Consider the following 21,972-nt stretch of genomic DNA (forward strand, 5'->3'; position numbering starts at 1 on the left):
TAATAGACTGGACAGTTGATCCCAACTCCAGTTTCTGTTTATCAGATAAGGTAGAGCCAAAATTAAGGGGTAAATATTCCACAACAAGAGAGCAGGGCTGACCGGAGGGGGACTCGCTTTCCCAATCCTTCAACGGTTTCAGCAAATTTATATGATACCTCCGCTCGCATGGTCGACGATTCGGTTGTTTAACTAAATAATCGACCAGCCCTTTTCGTTCCTTAATTTCATAAGGTCCTTGCCAATGAGGCAACAATTTAGAATGCGAGGTAGGAACAAGCACCATTACACAGTCTCCAGGGCAGAATTCCCTGAGGGTGGTGTTACGATTATAATAGCGTGCCTGCGCTGCTTGAGCCTTTTCCATATGGTCTTTTAGCACAGGCCGAATTTTACTTAATCTATCGCATAATTGCATGATATATTCCATTATATTAGAAGATGAGAGGACCTCCTCTTCCAATCCCTCTTTTAACATATCTAATAAACCCCGAGGTTGTCTTCCATAAAGGAGTTCAAACGGAAGTGTATGATGAGCCGTAGTCTGTGTAGTTTATTGTTTTTGGTATGCGATTATTTCTCTTTTTTTAGTTCTGCAGGGTCAGAAAGAGAGGCATTAACACCATCATACAAACCCCCATCTTGTAACCATTCACTCACCTCTGGGCCTATTGATTGCCTCCTAAGCTTACGTGTGTGACACTGGGTACCATCACAAGTTTAATGTGCAAGTCTTTAAGATGTGGGAGAAACACCAGAATGAGCACCTGATGGAAAACTAGCACAGATGACATTCAGACCCAAAACACTAGAACTATGAGGCAGCAACCCTAATCACTGCGCCACTATGCCACCATTTTTACAACAAAGGAATCTTAATTCATTTCAAAGTGTTTTTTTATAGGGAGATTCAATGTGCAAACAATTTTTGTACAGGACACTGTACACATTTACAGTTCTAGTAGAACTAAATCCAAAATGACATTCCAAAAAGCAGAGTACACCACACACTATCCAATTATCTATCTCTTCACTTTCTTCTCTAGTTACTTAATTTGGAATTGTGGTAATCTTGCAATATGTGTAATATACAGTATATATAGAAAGAGAATTTTGTGTAATCAATTAAGTTTTAAAGGTTCCTAAAAATTAATAATATATGATAATGATATTGTGAATATGTTAAGCTTCCCTGCTGGTAACATGAATGTTTTATAAATTTTGTTTTTAGGATTTGGAAGAAAGCATGGGGTACTTGGTTGGAGACTGTTTAATGGCAGCCGCCTTCCTCTCCTACATGGGGCCTTTCCTGTCCAATTATAGAGAAGAGATAGTTGTTAACATTTGGATGAAACAGGTGAGTGGAACAGGTCAGATTTCTCTTTAGCCTAATAGTCGTTCAGGTACAAAATGTAACACTGCAGCATTTCAGAGTTGTGAAGACCCAGATGAGTATTATGTGTAGCTTCAGAAATTCACACAGCACTGCAGAAACAATGTTATTCATTTTTTAAAATCTAATTTACAGTTTTTGGGAAATTACATTAATTTGATTTGCATTCAAGTGTCTTTTTATATATGCTTCATAGCAATACAGTCTTGTGCCAAGGAAGTACACTCTCTTTCCATTCCATGGTTTTAAATACCTGGCCATCACTAATAGTCCTGTTGTCCTCACCAAGTCCTAAAATTAGATCAATCTAAATTTAGTTGGTAATCTATTTAATTTGCCATTTTTCATTCAGCATAACATAAGCAAAACATGCAGAATGCCTGTGTGAAAAGGTAAATATCTCTCAATTATAAAGAAAATCTTGAGATGAGACAAGACTATTGCTAAGAAATTTTTTCAAGTCCCGTGAGACGAGACTACTGCCAAGAGATTTTTTTCAAGTCCTGCCCACCTCTCAACCATTTCTGGTTAATGGCCTACGCCCACGGTCCTCTTACCTCTCATTCGTGTGAACACTTTTTTCAGTCACAGTTCCTGCGCTCTCAGCTCTTATACATTTTTACGCTTTCCTCACTTTAAGTTCCCAATAAAAGACTTGTTATGTCCAAATCTTATTGAAGAATTTCATCCTGAAGGGTTACCAACAGAAGAAATGAGTAAACGGGCAATCCTAGCACAGAGAAACGATGAAGTCAAACAAATTAAAGCGAAAATTGTCAATCGGTTACAAGGCAAATTGGTTAAATGTGTATCAATAGACTATGCTGAAACAGTTGATGATGATTGTGCGGAAGATGAAAACATCAACTTACAATATCCCATTGAATATCTACAACCATTAACACCATTCGGTCTTCCACCGGCCGAATTACTGTTGAAAGAAGGATATATCGTCATGTTATTGTGTAATTTATGTATAAGTGATGGGCTTTGCAATAGGACAAGATTAGTTGTATTCAAAATGCATATGTAACAATTCCCATGAAAATAGCAATCAGGTTAAATTGTATATTCACTTACCCTTTCGCGAGCGGCAGAGCCGTGAAGTGGCTAGCACGTAGTGCCCTCCCGGGGGTTGGCGAGTGAAGTGAGTGTAACAAAAGTCAGGTGGCACTTCATTAACTGACGACCACCTCAGTATAGAAGCAGAAGCTGTGGCAGTTCCTTCTGGCACATTCAGGGTTGTGGTAACATTGTGCCAAGTACAAAAAACATTTACAGTGATCACAGAGAAGAAGTTATTCCTGCTCATTTGTAAGCAAAGAGTTATGCAATGTTAAGTCTACTGTGAGGGGAGATCATTTAAAAATGGAGAATATTCAGGACTGTAGCCAGTCTTTCCTGGAGTGGGCATCCTAACAGAAATTCATTTAAAGATCAGATCAAGTTGTAACCACTTTTTTCCTGTCTTTACTTGTCATGACTCACTTCAGTGACCTAATTATATACACAGTCAAAGCAGTTATTATTTCAAAAGCCCTTCCCTGTACTTGGTCCCAGTTTTCCCTTATTAAACACACCACTCATAAGGTTACGCCCGGTCAATTATATCGACCATATTGACAAACCTACCTACAAACATACACCACATTTATAACATACAAGGCAAAATCTCTCTCAATACACAAGATAGTCTTTAAGTTCATTTATAACTTGTCCAGTCCCAAAACATTCTGAATCTTGTGAATTCCAGCCGGCCCACATTCCCAAATCAAACTCTTTCAACATAAAAAGTTCTTCTTATGAATGTTCTTCATGGACATTCAAATAGAAGGGATAGAGCTCTCCTCCATGGTGCACAGCGCCCCTCAAAGCTCTCCCCCACCAGTCAGATGTCAGAATGTGTCTTCCAATTACGACCTTCTTTGTCTTTTATTGTTCTGGAATTTTTCTCTTGCCTTCCACTTTTCCTTTCCTTTCAGCAGGTCCCAGTTGTGGCCATTAAATCTTAGTGTCATTTTTGATTCCTCCCTCTCTTATTCCGCCCACATAAACCACATTAAGAAACTTTGCCTCGAAAGCTTGCTTTCACCTAAAAGGTGTCATTTTGCTTGGCTTTTCTCTAATTCATAATGGCTAACACGGTGCATGTATTACTTTCACCTTAACTATCTGTTCGCCTTCTTTCTAACGCTGAGAAACTTGTCCATGCTTTTATCACATCCTGCATCGATTATTGTAACTTGCTGCTGGCAGGTGGCACCTTCTAATCTTATATCACAGCTCCAACTTATTTAAAACTCAGCTGCAAGAGTCCTTACTCGAACCAGCAGCAGCGAGCACATAACACCCATCCTGCTCCGTCTTCAGTGGCTCCCTGTGTCTTACAGAATCGAATATAAAATCCTACAAATAACCTACAAAGCCTTAAATAACCTCGCGCCAAACTACATCAGTGACCTTTTCCATCACAATGTGCCTGCCCACCCACTAAGGTCCTCTGATTCTGGCAATCTTGTTGTGCCCCACAGTAATCTTCACTCCATGGGTGACAGGGCCTTCAGCTGTATAGCGCCCAGACTCTGGAATGACCTACCGAAATTGATCAGATCAGTTAACTCTGTGAATTGTTTTAAAAAAAACAACTCAAAACTCATCTGTTCAGGAAGGCTTTTAGCTCTACTTGACTTTATTACCCTTCTCTGTTTACCTCTCTGTCAAGATGCTCATGTAACCTGTATGTGTGTGTGCTAGACGATCAGTTCTGTTGTCTGTTAGGCTTTTCTCTGAATTTACTGTCTTTAATCTTCCTTATTTATTTATTTGGTTTGTACAATGCTATATACCGTATACCCTGCCCTTCTTTCTTATGTTCTGTAAGTGCCTTGAGCATGGGAAAGGCACTATATAAATAAAAGGTATTATTATTATTAAATCTCTTGGGGTGGCTGCTCAGTCGCTCTCCTATTCTTTTCCTTTCTTTCCTGAGCTGGATTTTAAAATCTCTTCAGCCTTTCTACAATGGCCTACCATGACCAAATTAAGGGGTCTCCTCCATAAGTGACTGAAATTTCTTTTATAGTGTCCAAAATGAGTACAAGTACTCTCAGACAATAATAGGAAAAGTGGTTAGATCATTAAAATACTATATATGCAATATATATACACATATATAAACCCACATGTACAGCTCCATTTCCTACACTTTATGTGTCTTACATTGTGATGCTCTGAGTAATTACAAAGAATTGAACAACTACACCAAGAGATCTATAAGGTTCAGTCATTTTAGGAAACGTTACCATACATGACTTAGAAATGCTGACTGTGTATACAGGAACTCTCATTGAAGTCACTTCACTCCATAGCCGAACAAACCGTAAGACTTAGTGAGCAATGTCATCTGGACAGCCGAGATGAAGGAGTTGTTTGGTCATAATACACACAAAACACCAAAAAGACCCTCACTCCAGCCGTCAAGCATATTACTTCGGGGGAAACAATTTAAGGTTGCTTTGCACACAGTGTTGGCGTTTCCTCTTTATATCTCGACATTCCAGAGAGAAAATGTCTGTCTTGTCACTAAAGCTACACTGCACATTGGACATGTCGCAGGATAATGAGTACACCGGCAATCTAAAGCTGAATATCCGTCAAATAAAAGAAACACAATCAAGGTTTTGTAATGGCCAAATTAATGTAAAGACATCAGCCATATTGATATGTTGTGATGGGACCTTAAGAGAGATTTGCATAAAGAAGTGTCCTCAGTATCTTGAACTGAAGCAGTGCTGTAAAGAGGAGTGGACCACAATTTCTGCTCCATAATCTAAGGGACTAGTAATCTCTAACTAATTACTTCAAGTTATCCCTTCTAACTGTTGTTCTTCATGCCACATTTTTGTTCATGCTGGCTGATTTTTTTTGTTGCGTAAAGAGTGACAAAGTCAAATCTGTTATGTGTTTGTCGTTTTTGGGACTTGGTGTGAACTGGATGGTTCTTATTTTTATTCTGATAGGTTAAACCAGAGAACTGAAAGATTGTGTGCTTAACTTTTTTTTACATGTATGTAAGGTAAAGAGAAACTCCTAACTTATTTTCTGGTTTGTTCTTCTAAGTCTCTGTCACCCTAACTGTAATGAATGTTCTTGTCTTTCATTCAGATCCGAGCACTCACTGTGCCCACCTCACCAAACTTTAACTTTGCCAACTTCCTGTCCAAGCCAACAGTGGTCCGAGAATGGAACATCCAAGGATTGCCATCTGATGCCTTCTCCACTGAGAATGGGGTCATTGTTACTCGGGGCAACAGGTAGTGTGATCAACCTCTTCTAAATGAGCTGTTTTGTCACATTCCTGAGTGGAGGCTCATCTCTGCCAGGTTCAGTAGGTAGTTACTGTATGTGGATTCGTCTCTCACTGGCCAAATATCTTTTAGATCAATGCCATATTGCAGACTGTGGTATCAGATATGTTTCAGGTTCCCTTTTGGGAGGTTCATTGCTCAAAGTGTTACCTTCTGCCATTCTCAATGTCCACCTCATCACTTCTAATGGCACCCTATCAGTCACCTTCTCCAGGTTTACTAATGTACAAGCCAACTTTTTCCCTTTCACCTGAAGCTTTTCCCTTTTTTACCTGACAAGAAAGATTACATTATTGATCTTGGCCCAGGCGGGAAACCAAGGTGCATTTCACTAATTTTGACTGCATGACTGCCACAGTGTGCTCTGGTGACCGAGGTGGCCCTACTAGCTCATTATATACGAAGGACTACAGTAAATTTTTCTTAAAGGGGTTATTCATTTCAGTACAATCTTTGTAAGGAGATGTTTGTCTCACTGAGAGTCCTAGCAGCCTTTTTATATAAATTTCTTCTTTGACTCTCTCAAAGGCTGGAAGATGGAGTTCTGGCTGTCTTCTTTAAAGGCCTTCTTCAGTGTATGTGATCAGAAGTGACTGAGCTATCCATTGACCACACTGACCTCACTGGGTAGACCTTGTGTCCTGGGCTTCCTGTGTCCTACTGGGGTGTAGCTTTCTATGGTTGGTTTCTGGTTTTAACCCAAGTTTCCTGATTAGAAGTTGCCTGAAGAAGGGGCCTGAGTCTCCTACAGAGCTTGTATATTGTGATCGTTTTAGTTAGCCAATAAAAGGTGTCATTTTGCTTGACGTGTCTTTGCATCCATAATGGCTAACACGGTACAACACCCTACTTGGGGGCATCAAGAGTTCCTCATCCTTTTGACCTGCATCTTCTAGTATTCTCGACCTCTACATCACAAGGAGGTGGGCTTGCTGTTTTTGGAGTATTTTGAAGGACCTTTTTCCTTATTTTTTGAGACTTTTTAAATGATCATAATTAGCATAAAATAATATGTAGTTTGAACTCTAAGTTATGAAAGTATGTCAGTATCAAGCAATCAGGGGGCTGTAACTTCTAATTTAATGCAAATTTGATGCCTCCTGTGCCTTTTCTGTAGGCTACACTTTGCCTTTTGTGCAGCCATTTTTCTAAGTCCTGTGCTTTTTGGATGGTATTTGAAGGAGCTCTGGTCTAGAATTTTTTGGCAGTCTAGAAATTCTACATAAAGCCGCATATTTAAGAAGTATTAATGTACTTAATTTTTAAATCACAGCTAGAGTGATTTGTGGGAATGGCCCAGCGCTCAACCATAGTCCAGTCATGTGCCAAGTAGCGGCATCTTGGCAAGTGGGAGAGCAGAGCTCATCCCCTCGAGCCAGTCCTTATCCTGAAGTCAGAATAAAATATGTAGGCATTAACGGAAACAGCAGGAATGAAACATTTCAAGGCAGGTTTCATAGCTACATCGCACATTACCACATGTTACAGTGTGTTAATGGTCTTCTCTGTAAAGCTCATCATCACAATCGAAGTTTCCTGTATTGTAACACTGAATTTGTCAAGCAAAACTCTGTGTTTAGATCTGTAGTGAGAAACATGCAAAACCAATGACTTTACTCACACTGAAGTAAAAATTACATAAAGAGGATAGTGCGCTGAATTAAAGACTTCCTTCTCAATTTGTTAGAATTACATCTTTGCCCATAGTTTCAAAGCCACTTGAGATAATAAAAGCCATCATCTGAATTGTAAACATAACAAGAGCTTCCATTCACTTTTAAAGATGTCGATTTAAGCTTCTTGCATATTCACTGCCTGCTAACCCAATTCAGAACAGCAAGAAGCAGGAGTCCATCCTGACAGCACTGGCACAAGGCAGGATCCAGCCCTGAACGGGGTGCCAGTTTGTCAGCAGGGGCTACTCATTCACACACTCATCATTACCAGTTAGCCTGACCCATTCGTTTTTGGGGCAGAATGTGCAGACTCCACGCAGGGGTTACCAGCCCAGGAGTCAGTCCTAGTGTCCCAGAGCTCAGAATTACAAATGTATGTTTTTGCGTAATAGCCTGCAACATTTTCTCTTTTACAGTGTAACTCAGGTTTTCCCCTTCCTTTGTATCTAATAAAGGGTGGGGCATAAAGACCTCCCACAATTTAAAGGGGTATAAAAAATGAACAAAGCTATCTGAAATTTTTTTTTTATATATTTCTGAAAAGTACATAAAAAACAGTATTGTTTTTAATGGGTTTTAAAAATCATATCAGACAAATGGCAGTCGTCATTGGCAATACATTGTTGAAGACGTTCCCGGAAGTTCTCCTTCACTCTCCGGGTTATCTCAGGCAGAATGGCGTTGATTTCCTGTCTGATCCTTTCCAGCAAATCCTCAAGAGATGACATTGTTTAAAAACCTTTGAGTTTAGGTATCACCAAAGAAAAAAGTCACATGGGTGTAAATCTGGTCACCTGCCAGCCATCACACATCTCCCCTTAAACTGATCAAATGCCCAAGGAATATTTCCCGCAACAGTCCAAGCGAACTTTGTGCTATGTGAGCTGTCCAGTTGAAACCACAAATGTTCTGTATTCACATCGTCCAGTTTGGAGCACAGAAAGATGTCCAACATTTCATCGTACCAGTTGGAGGTCACAGTTACTGTTGCACCACCTTCCTCAAAAAAGTATGGGCCAATCACACCAAAGTGGGCAACTGCACACCAAACAGTTACACAAGGCGGATGGAGCGGTCATTCGTGGAGTTCATGAGGATTCTGTTCAGCCCAGTAGCAAAACTTTTGCTTGTTTACAGCTCCACTGATATGGCAGTGGTCCTCATCACTACTCAGAACAGCAGCTGCAGCAGGAACCTGTTTAAGAATTTCCACACTGTGGATGCCACTGTGGATTCCAAGTGGAACGCCTCGGCAATTGCTGAATGGATGCTCTTACTGCTTCCACATTTTCGGGTGTTCTAACGGTCCTAGGTCTGCCAGGTGATTTTCTTTTCAGTGTCAACCCAGTTGCCCGAAGGTTAGAAATCCATAGCGAAATCGTTTTCCAATCTGGTACAGATGCATTTCCACCAAGCGCTTTCTGCATTGCTATCACAGAACGGTTGTTCTCATAATTCGCTTGAACAACAAAGCTCCGATGTTCACCAGTCCAACTCATGATAGGTACTGAAAACGGTAGAGCCTAACCAACCAAATGAGACTTACCCCACTTTTCTAACCACACTACACCCCCACAGTTCTCCCTCAAAATGTGGGAGATCTTTATGCCCCACCCTGTACTACATATGGCTTAATTTCCATTGTCAATTTCCATGTGTAATTTAACATAATATACAGCATAATGTGCCTAATACACTTTTGCAGTATGAGTGGCATGGTGGCGCAGTGGTAGTGCTGATGCCTTTCAGCAAGGAAACCAGGGTTCACGTCCCAGGTCCTCCCTGTGTGTAGTTTGCATGTTCTCTGTGTGTATCCATTGGCTTCCTCCGGGCACTCTGGTTTTCCTCCACAGTCCAAAGTGGTGGACCAGAAATACTATATTGGCAGGGCTGCCTTACCAGCATCATAGGCCCCTGGGCAAAGTAGTGCACTGGGGCCACTGTTTTGATAGCAGAACAGAAACGTACATAGGCATCAGAAACATTGTGGGCTGCTATGCTCCTGGTGCCCCCGGCCAGTGCCCATTATGCCCATAGAATGCAGCCGGTGTGCATTTGTTCACCCTGCGATGGACTGGCACCCTATCCAGGGTTTGTACCTGCCTTGCACCCTATGCTAGCTGGGATAGTTTCCAGCACAATGACCCCCATCCCCTGTGTGACCCTGTAGTACTCACAGATGTATATTGCATTCAACTGATCAGTCTTTTTATTTATTATCATCATTATATGATGGAGATTTCTGGGGCCAACTAGGCTGCCTTCTTATAGGCGATGGCACTGTTCATGTAAGTGGCCCCTCATGCTAAGTCTTGTGGAAAAGGACCCCTGGCACGTTACTGTGCAATCTGGTAAGGCACAAAGAGTTTGTTTATGTTACAAGCAATTAAGGCAGGATTTTTTTTTTTTGGTTTTGATTATTTTCAGTTAAAAGATAACTTTGGTATTTTTCAAGTCAAATTTTATTTCTTCGTGATCATGGTATACTGTATATTAATATAATATATCCATCCATTATCCAACTCGCTATATCCAAACGCAGGGTCATGGGGGTCTACTGGAGCCAATCCCAGCCAACACAGGGCGCAAGGCAGGAAACAAACCCCGGGCATTGCGCCAGCCCACCGCAGGTATATTAATGTGCCACCTTTAAAGAGAAGTATATTTTACAAATTAAAAAAAAAATAACTAGTTGCTGTGGGTCCAAACAGGAACAAAATAATAAATAGACCATATACATCCACTTTTGTAATCCAAAAATGTTATTGAGTATCAATCTGCTTCATGAGATTGCACACATATTCTAAAACGGCATATCCATGTCATTTTAAGAAGGATAAAAAGCAAAACAGTGTAGCCATTTTAACAGGACGCCAGCTGCATGTTAGATTTCACCACTCATCTTCCTCCCTTTCAGCCTCAGGGCAGTGGATTCACCTCGGAAAGTCCTCTCCAAACACCGTTACTGACATTGAATGTCGATGCCCGGGTGTGAGTGGCTGCCTCTCTTCTCTAGACGACCAGACAAAAATGACTAAAAAATGTCACACAGTCACTTACATTCTTTTGCTATACAGAACCTTATTTCGTTATTTTGCAAAGATTTGCCTGTTGGAATAATAATGCATGCATGTGCTTAAGTACAGTCAAGTGCCAAGAACTGAACAGGAGTTGTAGGCACACATTTAGTTTTAATCGGGTTAAAGTTTAGTACAAATGTTTCACCACAGAGCCGTCACTCCTGCCTCACAGCACCAAGGTCTGCATAGAGGTTGCATGTTCTCCCTGAGTATTTCCCTTTTAAAAAACTAAGGCAATTATTAAAAATACAATGCAGTGTAATCAGTTCAGTTTAGATTTATTGTTATGTGTATATGTATGTTGTGGACAGCAGGGGGCGCACAGCTCCCCAAACACCCAACACTACAGACAGAGGCACAAGTCCCAGCAGAACACAGGCTTTATTTCTGTGGGCTAGCGCTTTTCTTTTGTTCCCCACCTTATACAGCATGGTACAAAGCACTAAGCAAAAGAAATAAGCACCCAGCACTTCTCCGTTTCTCTTCTCTTTCTGTTTCCTCTCCTTTCTGCCTCCATTCCTCCCAATTCTGGCTCTCCGAGTGAAGTGAGGCGACCCCCTTTATGCTGCACCTGGGAGCACCTCAGGTGGCTCATCAGCATTATCTGGAATACTCCTAGGTGTGGTGGAAACCCCAAGTAGGGCTCTGCAGTTCCCCCTAACGGCCCCCACAGAACCCAACAGGGCTGCAGCGGACTCCAGCTCCCAGCATGCCCTGTGAGAATCCATGGAGGCACAGCAACCCAGGGGGGCTGCTGTCTAGCGCCCCGGGGGAGACAGTTTCTTTACACATCTCCTTCTCCGTTCCTTCCCGCATATTGGCCTCCTGACCGGGAAAGGGCTACAGCTCTGTCACAATGTGTAACTCTTATATGTTGTGTTCATCACCATTCTGCCACTTGGTGTAGATCTTTCTCCGTAAGTTTCATAAAATAACAACACAGAATTTAACAGGCAAAAAATTATCACAGTTTAGAATAAAATAATATTCTGATTTGTGCGCACACTGTCTGTTGTTACAAGCCATGGCAGAACATAACCCGCTGAAGCAAAAGTAAGGTAATAAGCAGAGCCTGGTGAAGGTTTGGGTGCCAGAGGGGAGCTGTCACAACTCCATCCATGGTACTTGCTGCAGACAGACAAGAAATGTATGTTAACCTCAAGAAAATACCTCTGAAATAAAAAGTATTATTGTGAGTTGTCCTAAGCACAGTTCAGAAACACTGCAGTCACATTTTCTCAAACTGAATCCACATATTTGGTAAGTTTTAAGGGTGATTTTTTACATTGTCATGCCAGTGGCCATTAGCTCCATTATAAAACACAAGCGCAAAATTGTTGTTTTAAAATATAAAAATATACTTCACTTTAGAATGCAGTTTCATATGGTGAATTAATATGTAAGAAGTAACTTTTGACTTGAGAACTATCAAACTTATCCTTAAACCAAAGTGGGTGTTTTTTCCTCTATTCTTTGCCTTGTAACTGCTGCAGATATAAGCACCATGCTTACTGAAAAATGTCATCGTCTGTCTTGTTGACAGATAATGTCAAGATGTTCTCAAAGGTTCTCAAATACGCTAATTTGTTATGACATATGTGCAGAATCATCCCACTTCTCATGTCAACAAACTCCTAAGTGATGCAGGAATATTGTATCTGGTTGAAGGGCAGCAGCAATGCCACCTTCAGCTGATCAGACATCAGATGGAATTATTTAAATTCATTAAAATGTGTGCATTGTGAAAGGAAATGACAGTATAAAAATAAATAAATACCCTAAAGTTAATCATGACCTACTTTGGCAAGTCCTAGTTTCATATGCTGTGTATCTGTAAATGCACGCTGCCACTCACACCTTAATGTGAAGCTCCTTCAAAAAGCTAAACCGCACCAGTGAGCTGCTTTTATGTGAATCTCCACTCTGAGCTCACTTGTTTACACTTTTAAGTGACTAAACACCACAAACACAATGCCCACGGTTAACCGGTTCCTGTAAATTATGTAAATAATGCTGATTATTGAAGACTTCATCTTTAAAGTCCTGAAGTTAACAGCAGGTGCTGATGTCTGTTGGAACCAAAGAGAATCACAGCACCAATCCTACTCATCCAGTGGCCAACTCAGGTTGAGAGCCCACTTATGTACACACTTATTCACCCACATCCTCCCAGTTTTACAGATGCCAGTTGACTAACCTTGTATGTCTTTGACAAGTGGTGGGAAACCAGAGTACCTAAAGAAAACCATGCAGACTACAGGAGAAATCTCACTGCCTGAGCCAATATTTATAACTTGGAGTTTTCAGGCTGCATCAGTAACCTTTGTGGCTTAGTGCAGTCTCAGTTCAATTGCATTTTCACTACACCAGCTCAAAGAGCTACACAGGTTATCAGTGAATGTGAAACGTCGCCTTTATCAGAGGTTTAAATTTACTTGTTATCTGCATCATTCAAAGATCGAGACTCAGACTTCTGAAAGACATGATTTGTGCCAGTTGTGTCTTTACTGTTTGGTGAAACAGAACTCCGGGATCATCTCACCATGTTTAACTGTTTCTCCTGCCTTAACAAAGTTGGTGGTGTGCCTTATTGGGAGCTGATGTTTACTGTGAATTCTGGTGCAGATGGTGTCAACTTCTGCCTTCAGCACCTGGTCATGGCACCATCTATACCTCCTCTCTGTCAAGGCATTTTGATCTGCACCTCAAGGTTTGCTCCAAGGAAACTCTTGCCTAGCACAGTGGTTATGCTGGGGTATCAGCTATACCCTAGCACTGCGGGTCAGATGGCCATGGAAGAAAATCCATACTGACTGGATCAGAAACCTGAGTCTAGCTGGTTCTAACTTCCAAAGGTCTACCCATGTGATCTTACAAGCAGTTATATGGTCCGTGCTTAGGTACATCCACTGTCCTGCTACAGCATTCCTCTTTCACCCTTGCATGGGTCTCTACCTGGTTCAGCTGACATCTCTGTGTCTCCCAAGCTTTATCATAGTGTGGTATTGTATAGCTTCCAAATCTGGCTCATCTGGCTGCCATCGAACCTACCAGCATACCAGGTCTCAGCCTCACTTTGGCGTCACTTCTGCTTCTCCATCTGCCTCGTGTGCCTGCCACTTCCTCCCAGTTCTAACTATGACTCCTGCAGAGAAGACTCTTCAGTTAGTTGAGTCTCTATAAAGTAGCACCTCTCTTGGTCTGGTGACCTTACATTCCTCTATCAGGCCAGTTGAAAGAAAGCTGCAGCTTGTTGGTATGCCCATAAAGGGCAATGCTGCTTAGGCACCTTGGTAGGGCCAGCCACCTATGAAGGAACTGACTGATATTTTGCTCAAAGCCCTCCACAATGTACATTGGAACTTCCTATATCAGCAGTGGCTAGAGAAGTCTTGGGAATATTTCATGCTCATAAATCCATGCCTTAAACTTCCCTGGAAGTCCTGACTTATCAACTGTTAATAGCCATGCGTTCAGCCTCATACGAGTTGACTGGACTGTCGCCTTGTCTATCAAGGTGCTGTCGTTCTTTAAGAGCAGCTGCTTTTATCTGACAACCTGACGGTTTATATCAATATTTTCCAGTTTCTAAATCAGTAATGTAAGGCAACTGTTCTGCTAACGTTTCAACAAATTCTTGTCAGTTTGTCTGCTTTTCACGAGAGAACTTCTTAACGGATTTAGATCATTTTTTTTCCTGTAATTTACTTGTATATTCCAGGTGATTCTGTTACTTCTCTCATCGTGCTAAGTATCATAGTTCACTTGTGGTACCGAATTATTTGCGCGAATCCAAGAGAGACGCATTGTGCCGTCCTCACTCATGCGCCAGCCTCTGTTCGAGTAGCTGTACCTCTCGCCACATGTTGGGGTGTACCTTGCCTCCGCTTAACTAGCGATACTTGTTTGTTCAACAGACATGATCATCTACAGATTGTTAAGGACTGACGTTTGCCGTTATTGAAAGAGAGATCAGAGCTACGTGTGTTTTAGAGGATAGCTGCTGATTGGCAGAGACATCACGGCCATGAGCTTTTCTCCCCACGTGGGAGACGCTCTCCCATCAGAGCTCAACATGATCAGATACAGTGTCAACGTTTGACATTGAAGTGTTCTGCTTGGCCAGAATTACATTTTTTTAATTGATTTTTAAAGTTTGTTCTGTTTCACTACTACATGGGCAGAGCGTCGAGGAACACCTAGTAATTCATAAATTCAATCTTTTCTGGGAAATGTATCCTTATAAAATTGTCTATGTTATTAAGGGTGTCTGTTTTTAACTGTTATTAACTAACTGATCTGCAGGATTTGATGATTCATTATTAAATGTGATTATAGTTTGCATCCCTAATGGCACCTTGGGGGTGAGGGGAAGCACTATAACTCACATAGGCTACATGGCCACATTGGAACAGAAGATCAGTCCTGTGGTGATGGGGATGCACGATAGAGACAATCCAGTTGTGTTGTTGTTTTCACAAATAATCCAACAAACTAATATCTCAATCCCTTCTTATCAGAGGTGCGGGAGTGAAACATCTCAAGTCAAGCTTGAACTTGCTGTATTCCTCTTTCATTTTAATATTATTTATTTGGAAGAAGAAAAGCAAATCCCGTTCTAAAATGTTTTTAAGATTTTTTTCTTCCAGCTAAAAGAAAATTCATACTAAGATGTGAATATCCTGGGATAAAATAATAGAGTGTGATCCGATACTTGCGTCAATGTCATGATGTTGTGTGTAGTTTTATTTGTAATATATCATGTACTGCAGTTCACTTCTGTGATATGTTAAAGTTAATAATTCTCTTTTTTATATGAAAATAAAAAGTGCCAATCCATCGAACTGCGGCCTGCTAGGGGCACACCAGCCACCCAAACCTGACACAGACAGACATCAGGCACACGTTTTAGCACAACACATGTGGGAAACTCTTTTCTTAAGTTTCCCACCTGTCCAACACAGTACAGTCCAATAAACAGAGCACACAGCACTTTCTTTCTTTCTTTCTTTCTTTCTTTCTTTCTTTCTTTCTTTCTTTCTTCTTCCTCTCTCCTTCTGCCTCCACTCCTCCCATCAGGCTTCGTCTCCCTTCCTCCCAACTCTGGCTCCCAGAACAAAGGCAAGTGGCTCCTTTTTAAGCTGAACCTGGGTGTGCTGCAGGTGGCTCATCAGCGTTATTTGGAAGGACTACCTGATGTGATGGAAACCCCAAGAAGGGCTCTGCAGCTCCCCCTGGCGGCCCCCATGGAACCCAACAGGGCTGCAGGTAACTCCAACTTACAGCGTGCCCTGCGGGAATCCTTGGTGCCACAGCAACCCAAGGGGAGATAATGCCCTGACCACGCTCTCTCCCCCGGTCCTTCCACAGTGTTGGCTACCCTCCCTGGCCTTCTGCAACACCCACCTTATGTGAAGAGTCAATTCATGGCACTTTATTCTTTTTTAAGTCATCTTAAGGCTAAGAGCAGTAAACTATGGTACAGAATACACATGTCGGTTTATTGTGTGAGCTTGTGTGATGAACCGTTTATGTGTTTAGTGTTGAACAAGTAGTAGATTTTCATATAACGATGCTTGCAAATGACATATTTCATGTTAAGCTCTTTCTTCCCTGAAACATTATAAAGACTAAAGTGAACTCAAATACTGAATCTAGACGGAGGATTAAGTGTCAGAATCCCTGTAGCCGCGCTGACCGTAGCAGTTGCCATTATACCAATAACAACACCTGTTCACATGCTGTTTTTACGTTCACCTGTCAAAAGAACGAGTCCAGTGCCCCATTTACGGTAATTTAGAAGCAACTGATTTTGTTACACAGGAATCAGGTAGAAAAAAAATAACGTCAAGCCTGAAAAAAAACAAAATTTAATACATAGCGTTAAGATTATGCACCCCTCCATTTTTTTACCCTGCTCATCAAGATTCGGGGCATGTGGATTCAGAGCCAGATGGGAACGAACCCTAAATTTAGTGGTAGTACAACTGGCTGGTCATGCCATCACTGTGGGAGAGATCTCACTACTACACTGCACACGTTTTTACCACCAGATCAGTTCTTATTCGTTTTTGGCACTCACAGTTTGACATCTTTTTGCACTGCAGATGGCCTCTGATGATTGACCCTCAAGGACAAGCTCAAAAATGGATCAAGAACATGGAAAATTCTAAGGTGGGCTAGTCATCATTTTTTCCCATGAGCCTGCTATATTTCTCCCAATGGCTGTAAGCCATCATTTAGTCAGTAAAGCTGGCAAAGCCAATGTTTTCTGTAAGATCAAACCTCAGTGATGGTATTTGTAGGAATTATCAATCCATTAAAGCTCTAAGTCCTGGGTTCGCTTCCTGGGTCCTCCCTGCATGGAGTTTGCATGTTCTTCCAGCGTCTGCGTGGGTTTCCTCCCAAAGTCCAAATACATGTAGTTTAGGTGAATTGGCAATCCTAAATTGTCCCCAGTATGTGTGTGTGTGCCCTGTGGTGGGCTGGTGCCCTTCCCAGGGATTTGTACCTGCCTTGCGCACAGTGTTGGCAAGGATTTGCTCCAGCACACCATTGTGACCCAGTGTTAGGATAGAGCGGGTTGCACGATGACTGACTGACTGACTGAGTAAAGCTCTAAGCAGAGTATCTAATAAAACATTCCTCTTAGTTCACTTGGGTTTTTGTGGCAACATTATAGGATTAGGTGGCCATTCTTCATCACTTGGTGACCCTGAGCAAACTGGGCCACTTTGCCTAGTAAACTTAGTGATGTTCCTATTAAGTGTTTAAATGTTTACAATAACAGGCACTCTGTAATATTATTATTATTTTGTACATTAAAGCTTGCAAGAGTTGGTGTAATGTGCTAAATTGCACTTTTAAATTTCTGTTTTTAGGGGCTGAAGATTATCGATTTGCAAATGCCCGATTTTATGCGCACACTGGAGAATGCAATTCAGTTTGGTTCGCCTGTCCTCTTACAGAATGTGCAGGAGGAGTTGGATCCATCCCTGGCCCCAGTCCTCAATAAGTCTGTCACCAAAATCGGTCAGTATGTTTCCACACTCCATCCTTCTTGGTTTGAATGCCACAATGTCTATTATTAATAATCAATAAATGTGTCCCAGAAGAGCAACCAAAAAATCATGCAAGAAAATGCAAGTCGTGTTGTACAGCAGACGTGAATTGTATTTAAACAGTTTTCATTTTGCAGCCCAAGTGCTGATGCAGTTTCAAACTGTCGTCTTTAGCTATCCAGGTTTGTACAGGCAGCAGTTTCATTCTTACTTGTCAGTTTCAGAGCAGATCTCTGTCTTCTTTGGGTGTAGGTGGCCGTTTGCTGATCCGGCTGGGAGATAAGGAGGTGGAGTACAGTCCTGAGTTCCGTTTCTACATCACCACCAAGCTGTCAAACCCTCACTACACGCCCGAAATATCCACCAAAACCACCATCGTCAACTTTGCAGTCAAGGAGCAGGTCAGGATGATGTCACCTTTAAACATCTTTATATTCTTTGTGGCCTTTTCAGTTCAGGCCGTGGTTATTTTTTTTTATGCTGAATATGCATGTGAGTAGAATGAAGAAGCATTTATTATATTCTCTTCATGTCACTTAAAATGACCAGCCATTAACACAGATACGTCTACTTGTACCCTCCAGAGAGATATTAGTTTATGTCATCTTTAGTGTCTTTGACTAAATTTGTGAACTTTTGATTTTTTTTCTGCTTTTGTGTATGCTCCTTTATTATTTTATTAAAAAGTCAGCATAACATGTGAAACGAGAGGAAGCAGCAGCCCAGCGGTTACAGTTACTTTCTTATAACTCAAGGGGCCTCGATGAGAGGGGAAACTGTTTGTGTGGACTTTTGTATATTCTCTCTGTGTTTTATCGAACACATCCCACAGACCTGTTATTTGGAAAATCTTAATGAGGTCGTGAGTGGGACCTACAACTGTCTGGCCTTTCATTCAGTGTTGTTACCTTCAACTGACTGGATTTGCTGCCTGCGACTCTGCAGTGTAAAAAGCAGCTGTGAAGGAAAAGAAATCTGTCTTTCAAATTCCTGCCTGTTGGTGCAGTTTTGTTCTTATGTGTTGTAGAATTTATATTTTTATATTGTGGTTGTCACATAGGTATGGCCAGCAGTTTTAAACAAATCCATCCATTCACCTATCCATTTTTTGAACCCTCATTGTCCATTACAGAGTGGTGGGCCTCAGAACTGATGACAGCCAGCTACATCAAGTACAAGGCATGGACCAGTCCTGGGTGGCACGCCAGTTCATGCCAAGGCATCCTCTCATACACAAGCACACATCACGCCACTTCTAGTCAGAGGGGATGTCAGCCCCACCGACCGCAGTTGCCTTGAGGAGTTTGAATTACATAACCAGGAATCACAGGAGATGACAAATTACATGACTTTGTTATAAGTTGCCAGAACAGTTTCAAATTTCCAAATGAATACAAACTCACTGAATGCTGAGACACAAAAGGGTGATGCAGGGTGCCCATGCAGAGGCTTTTCAGGTACAGCAAGTTGAGTTACAGTCTTGGTCCCTTCATTTTCCTTTATCAATTCTCTCTAGTTTTACAAATATGACACATCAGCCAGATGAGCTTGTATTCTATTTGCTTGTTTTAAAACCTCCATCAGGCAGTGCGGCATAGTAGTTAGGGCTTTGGACTTCCGACTCTGAGGTTGTTGGTTCAAATCCCATAATTTTTAACATTTTATTGAATTTATTAAAAGCAAGTAACATTCTATACAAGCAAGTCACATTTGACAAAACTAAGTTAAAATCCACCCCCACCCATGAGAAAGAGAGCTAGGCCAACAGACAGAGGAAAAAAGAAATATGGAAAAAAAAAATCAATTATATAGTTATAGTCATATGAAAAAGTTTGGGAACCCCTGTCACCCTGCATAATGATTTACTCTACTTTCAACAAAAAAGGTAACATTTGTATGTCTTTCATTTCCTAGGAACATCTGAGTACTGGGGTGTTTTGTGAACAAAGATTTTTAGAGAAGCAGTATTTAGTTGTATGAAAATAAATCAAATGTGAAAAACTGGCTGTGCAAAAATTTGGGTCCCCTTGTAATTTTGCTGATTTGAATGCATGTAACTGCTCAATACTGATTACTTGCAACACCAAATTGGTTGGATTAGCTCGTTAAGTCTTGAACTTCATAGACAGGTGTTTCCAATCATGAGAAAAGGTATTTAAGGCGGTCAATTGCAAGTTGTGCTTCCTTTTGACTCTCCTCTGAAGAGTGACGGCCTAGGATTTTCAAAGCAACTCTCAAAAGATCTGAAAACAAAGATTGTTCAGTATCATGGTTTAGGGGAAGGCTACAAAAAGCTACCTCAGAGGTTTAAACTGTCAGGAATGTAATCGGGAAATGGAAGGCCACAGGCACAGTTGCTGTTAAAACCAGCAGGTCTGGCAGGCCAAGAAAAATACAGGAGCGGCATATGCGCAGGATTGTGAGAATGGTTACAGACAACCCACAGATCACCTCCAAAGACCTGCAAGAACATCTTGCTGCAGATGGTGTATCTGTACATCGTTCTACAATTCAGCGCAATTTGCACAAAGAACATCTGTATGGCAGGGTGATGAGTAAGAAGCCCTTTCTGCACTCACACCACAAACAGAGTCACTTGTTGTATGCAAATGCTCATTTAGACAAGCAAGATTCATTTTGGAACAAAAGTGCTTTGGACTGACGAGACAAAAATTGAGTTATTTGGTCATAACAAAAAACGCTTTGCATAGCGGAAGAAGAAAACCGCATTCCAAGAAAAACACCTGCTATGTACTGTCAGATTTAGTGGAGGTTCCATCATGCTGTGGGTCTGTGTGGCTAGTTCAGGGACTGGGACCCTTGTTAATTTCGAGGGTCAGATAAATTCAACCCAATATCAACAAACTCTTCAGGATAATGTTCAAGCATCAGTCACAAAGTTGAAGTTACGCAGGGGCTGGATATTCCAACAAGACAATGACCCAAAACACAGTTTAGAATCTACAAAGACATTCATGCAGAGGAAGAAGTACAATGTTCTGGAATGGCTGTCACAGTCCCCTGACTTGAATATCATCGAAAATCTACGGGATGATTTGAAGCAGGCTGTCCATGCTCGGCAGCCATCAAATTTAACTGAACTGGAGAGATTTTGTATGGAAGAATGGTCAAAAATACCTCCATCCAGAATCCAGACACTCATCAAAGGCTACAGGAGGCGTCTAGAGGCTGTTATATTTGCAAAAGGAGGCTCAACTAAGTATTGATGTCATATCTCTGTTGGGGTGCCCAAATGTATGCATCTGTCTAATGTTGTGATGATGCATATTGCTTTTTTTCTGTTAATCCAATAAACTTAATGTCACTGCTGAAATACTACTGTACCATAAGGCATATTATATATTAAAAGGAAGTTGCTACTTTGAAAGCTCAGCAAATGATAAACAGAAATCCAAAGAATTAAGGGTCGTTCCCAAACTTTTTCATATGACTGTAAATGATGATCTGCATTTGCCATCTAATTAAAATGTTAAATAGAATAAACATTGGCCTTTATGTAGTCTAAAAATGAACTAAAATGGCAGAAAACTTTAATGCTCAAAATAATTAAATGCATTGCACATGAAGTTATTGAGCCTTTTCATAGAAATACAAGTACAATACAGTAATTCTGAATTATTTAGAATGTGTGTGTGTGTGTGTGTGTGTGTGTGTGTGTGTGCGCATGCATGAGTATGTCTGTTTATGTTTTCACCCTGCCAAAGACTGGTGCCCTGTGCACAGACTGTTCCCTCCTTACTCCTGATGCATGCTGGGATAGCTGCCAGCTTCCCCGAGACCCTGTTCAGGATAAAGCAGGTTTAGAAAATGCATGGATGGATATTTTGGGTTTTAATCTTTGTGTGCCACTTCTCATTCACTCAATATTTTCCCACTTGCCTAACAGAGCTACAATGTTCTCCTCAGCAATCGTGTCATTCAAACATGGCAGGCAGTGTGCTGTACTGGTTAAGGCTTTAAGGGTTGTGTGTTCAGATCCCATTATTGACACTGCATGGCCATGAACAAGTCACTTCACCTGCCTTTGCTCCAGTTGTAAAAAGAAAATAAATGTAACCAAATGTATCTCAGATGTTGTAAGTCACCTTGGATAAAGGCGCCAGCCAAATAAGTAAATAATAATAATATTTCCTGTTGCCGCATTTTTTGTATTGATGCTTCCAGCTGAATGCTCATTGGTGTTCAGAATTTGCACATACACAGACCCCACCCCTGCAACTTAAGGCAAATCTTTGGTTTGATTTAGTGGTGATAAGTGGCAGAGCGGTCTGAGTGACTTGCTGGGGATGACAAGCAACACATCTGTAGGTCACAGGAGTATGCCACTACTGCCCCCAACTCAGTAAGAAAATGTAAATGAAGTCTGCGACTGGT

At 41.3% G+C, this 21,972-nt stretch overlaps 1 protein-coding gene across 1 annotated transcript in view; it reads left to right on the forward strand.

The window, feature by feature from the left end:
- dnah2 (dynein, axonemal, heavy chain 2) overlaps positions 1 to 21,972 on the forward strand; it is a 521,611-nt gene that overhangs the window by 404,312 nt on the left and 95,327 nt on the right. Inside the window, exons 67-71 of the mRNA XM_039749646.1 lie at positions 1,232 to 1,357; positions 5,558 to 5,706; positions 16,624 to 16,690; positions 17,398 to 17,548; positions 17,830 to 17,978. Coding sequence (XP_039605580.1) covers positions 1,232 to 1,357; positions 5,558 to 5,706; positions 16,624 to 16,690; positions 17,398 to 17,548; positions 17,830 to 17,978 — 642 coding nt within the window. The remainder of the gene's footprint in view (positions 1 to 1,231; positions 1,358 to 5,557; positions 5,707 to 16,623; positions 16,691 to 17,397; positions 17,549 to 17,829; positions 17,979 to 21,972) is intronic.

The sequence above is a fragment of the Polypterus senegalus genome, chromosome 3, assembly GCF_016835505.1.
Source record: "Polypterus senegalus isolate Bchr_013 chromosome 3, ASM1683550v1, whole genome shotgun sequence".
NCBI classification, from domain to species: Eukaryota; Metazoa; Chordata; class Cladistia; order Polypteriformes; family Polypteridae; genus Polypterus; species Polypterus senegalus.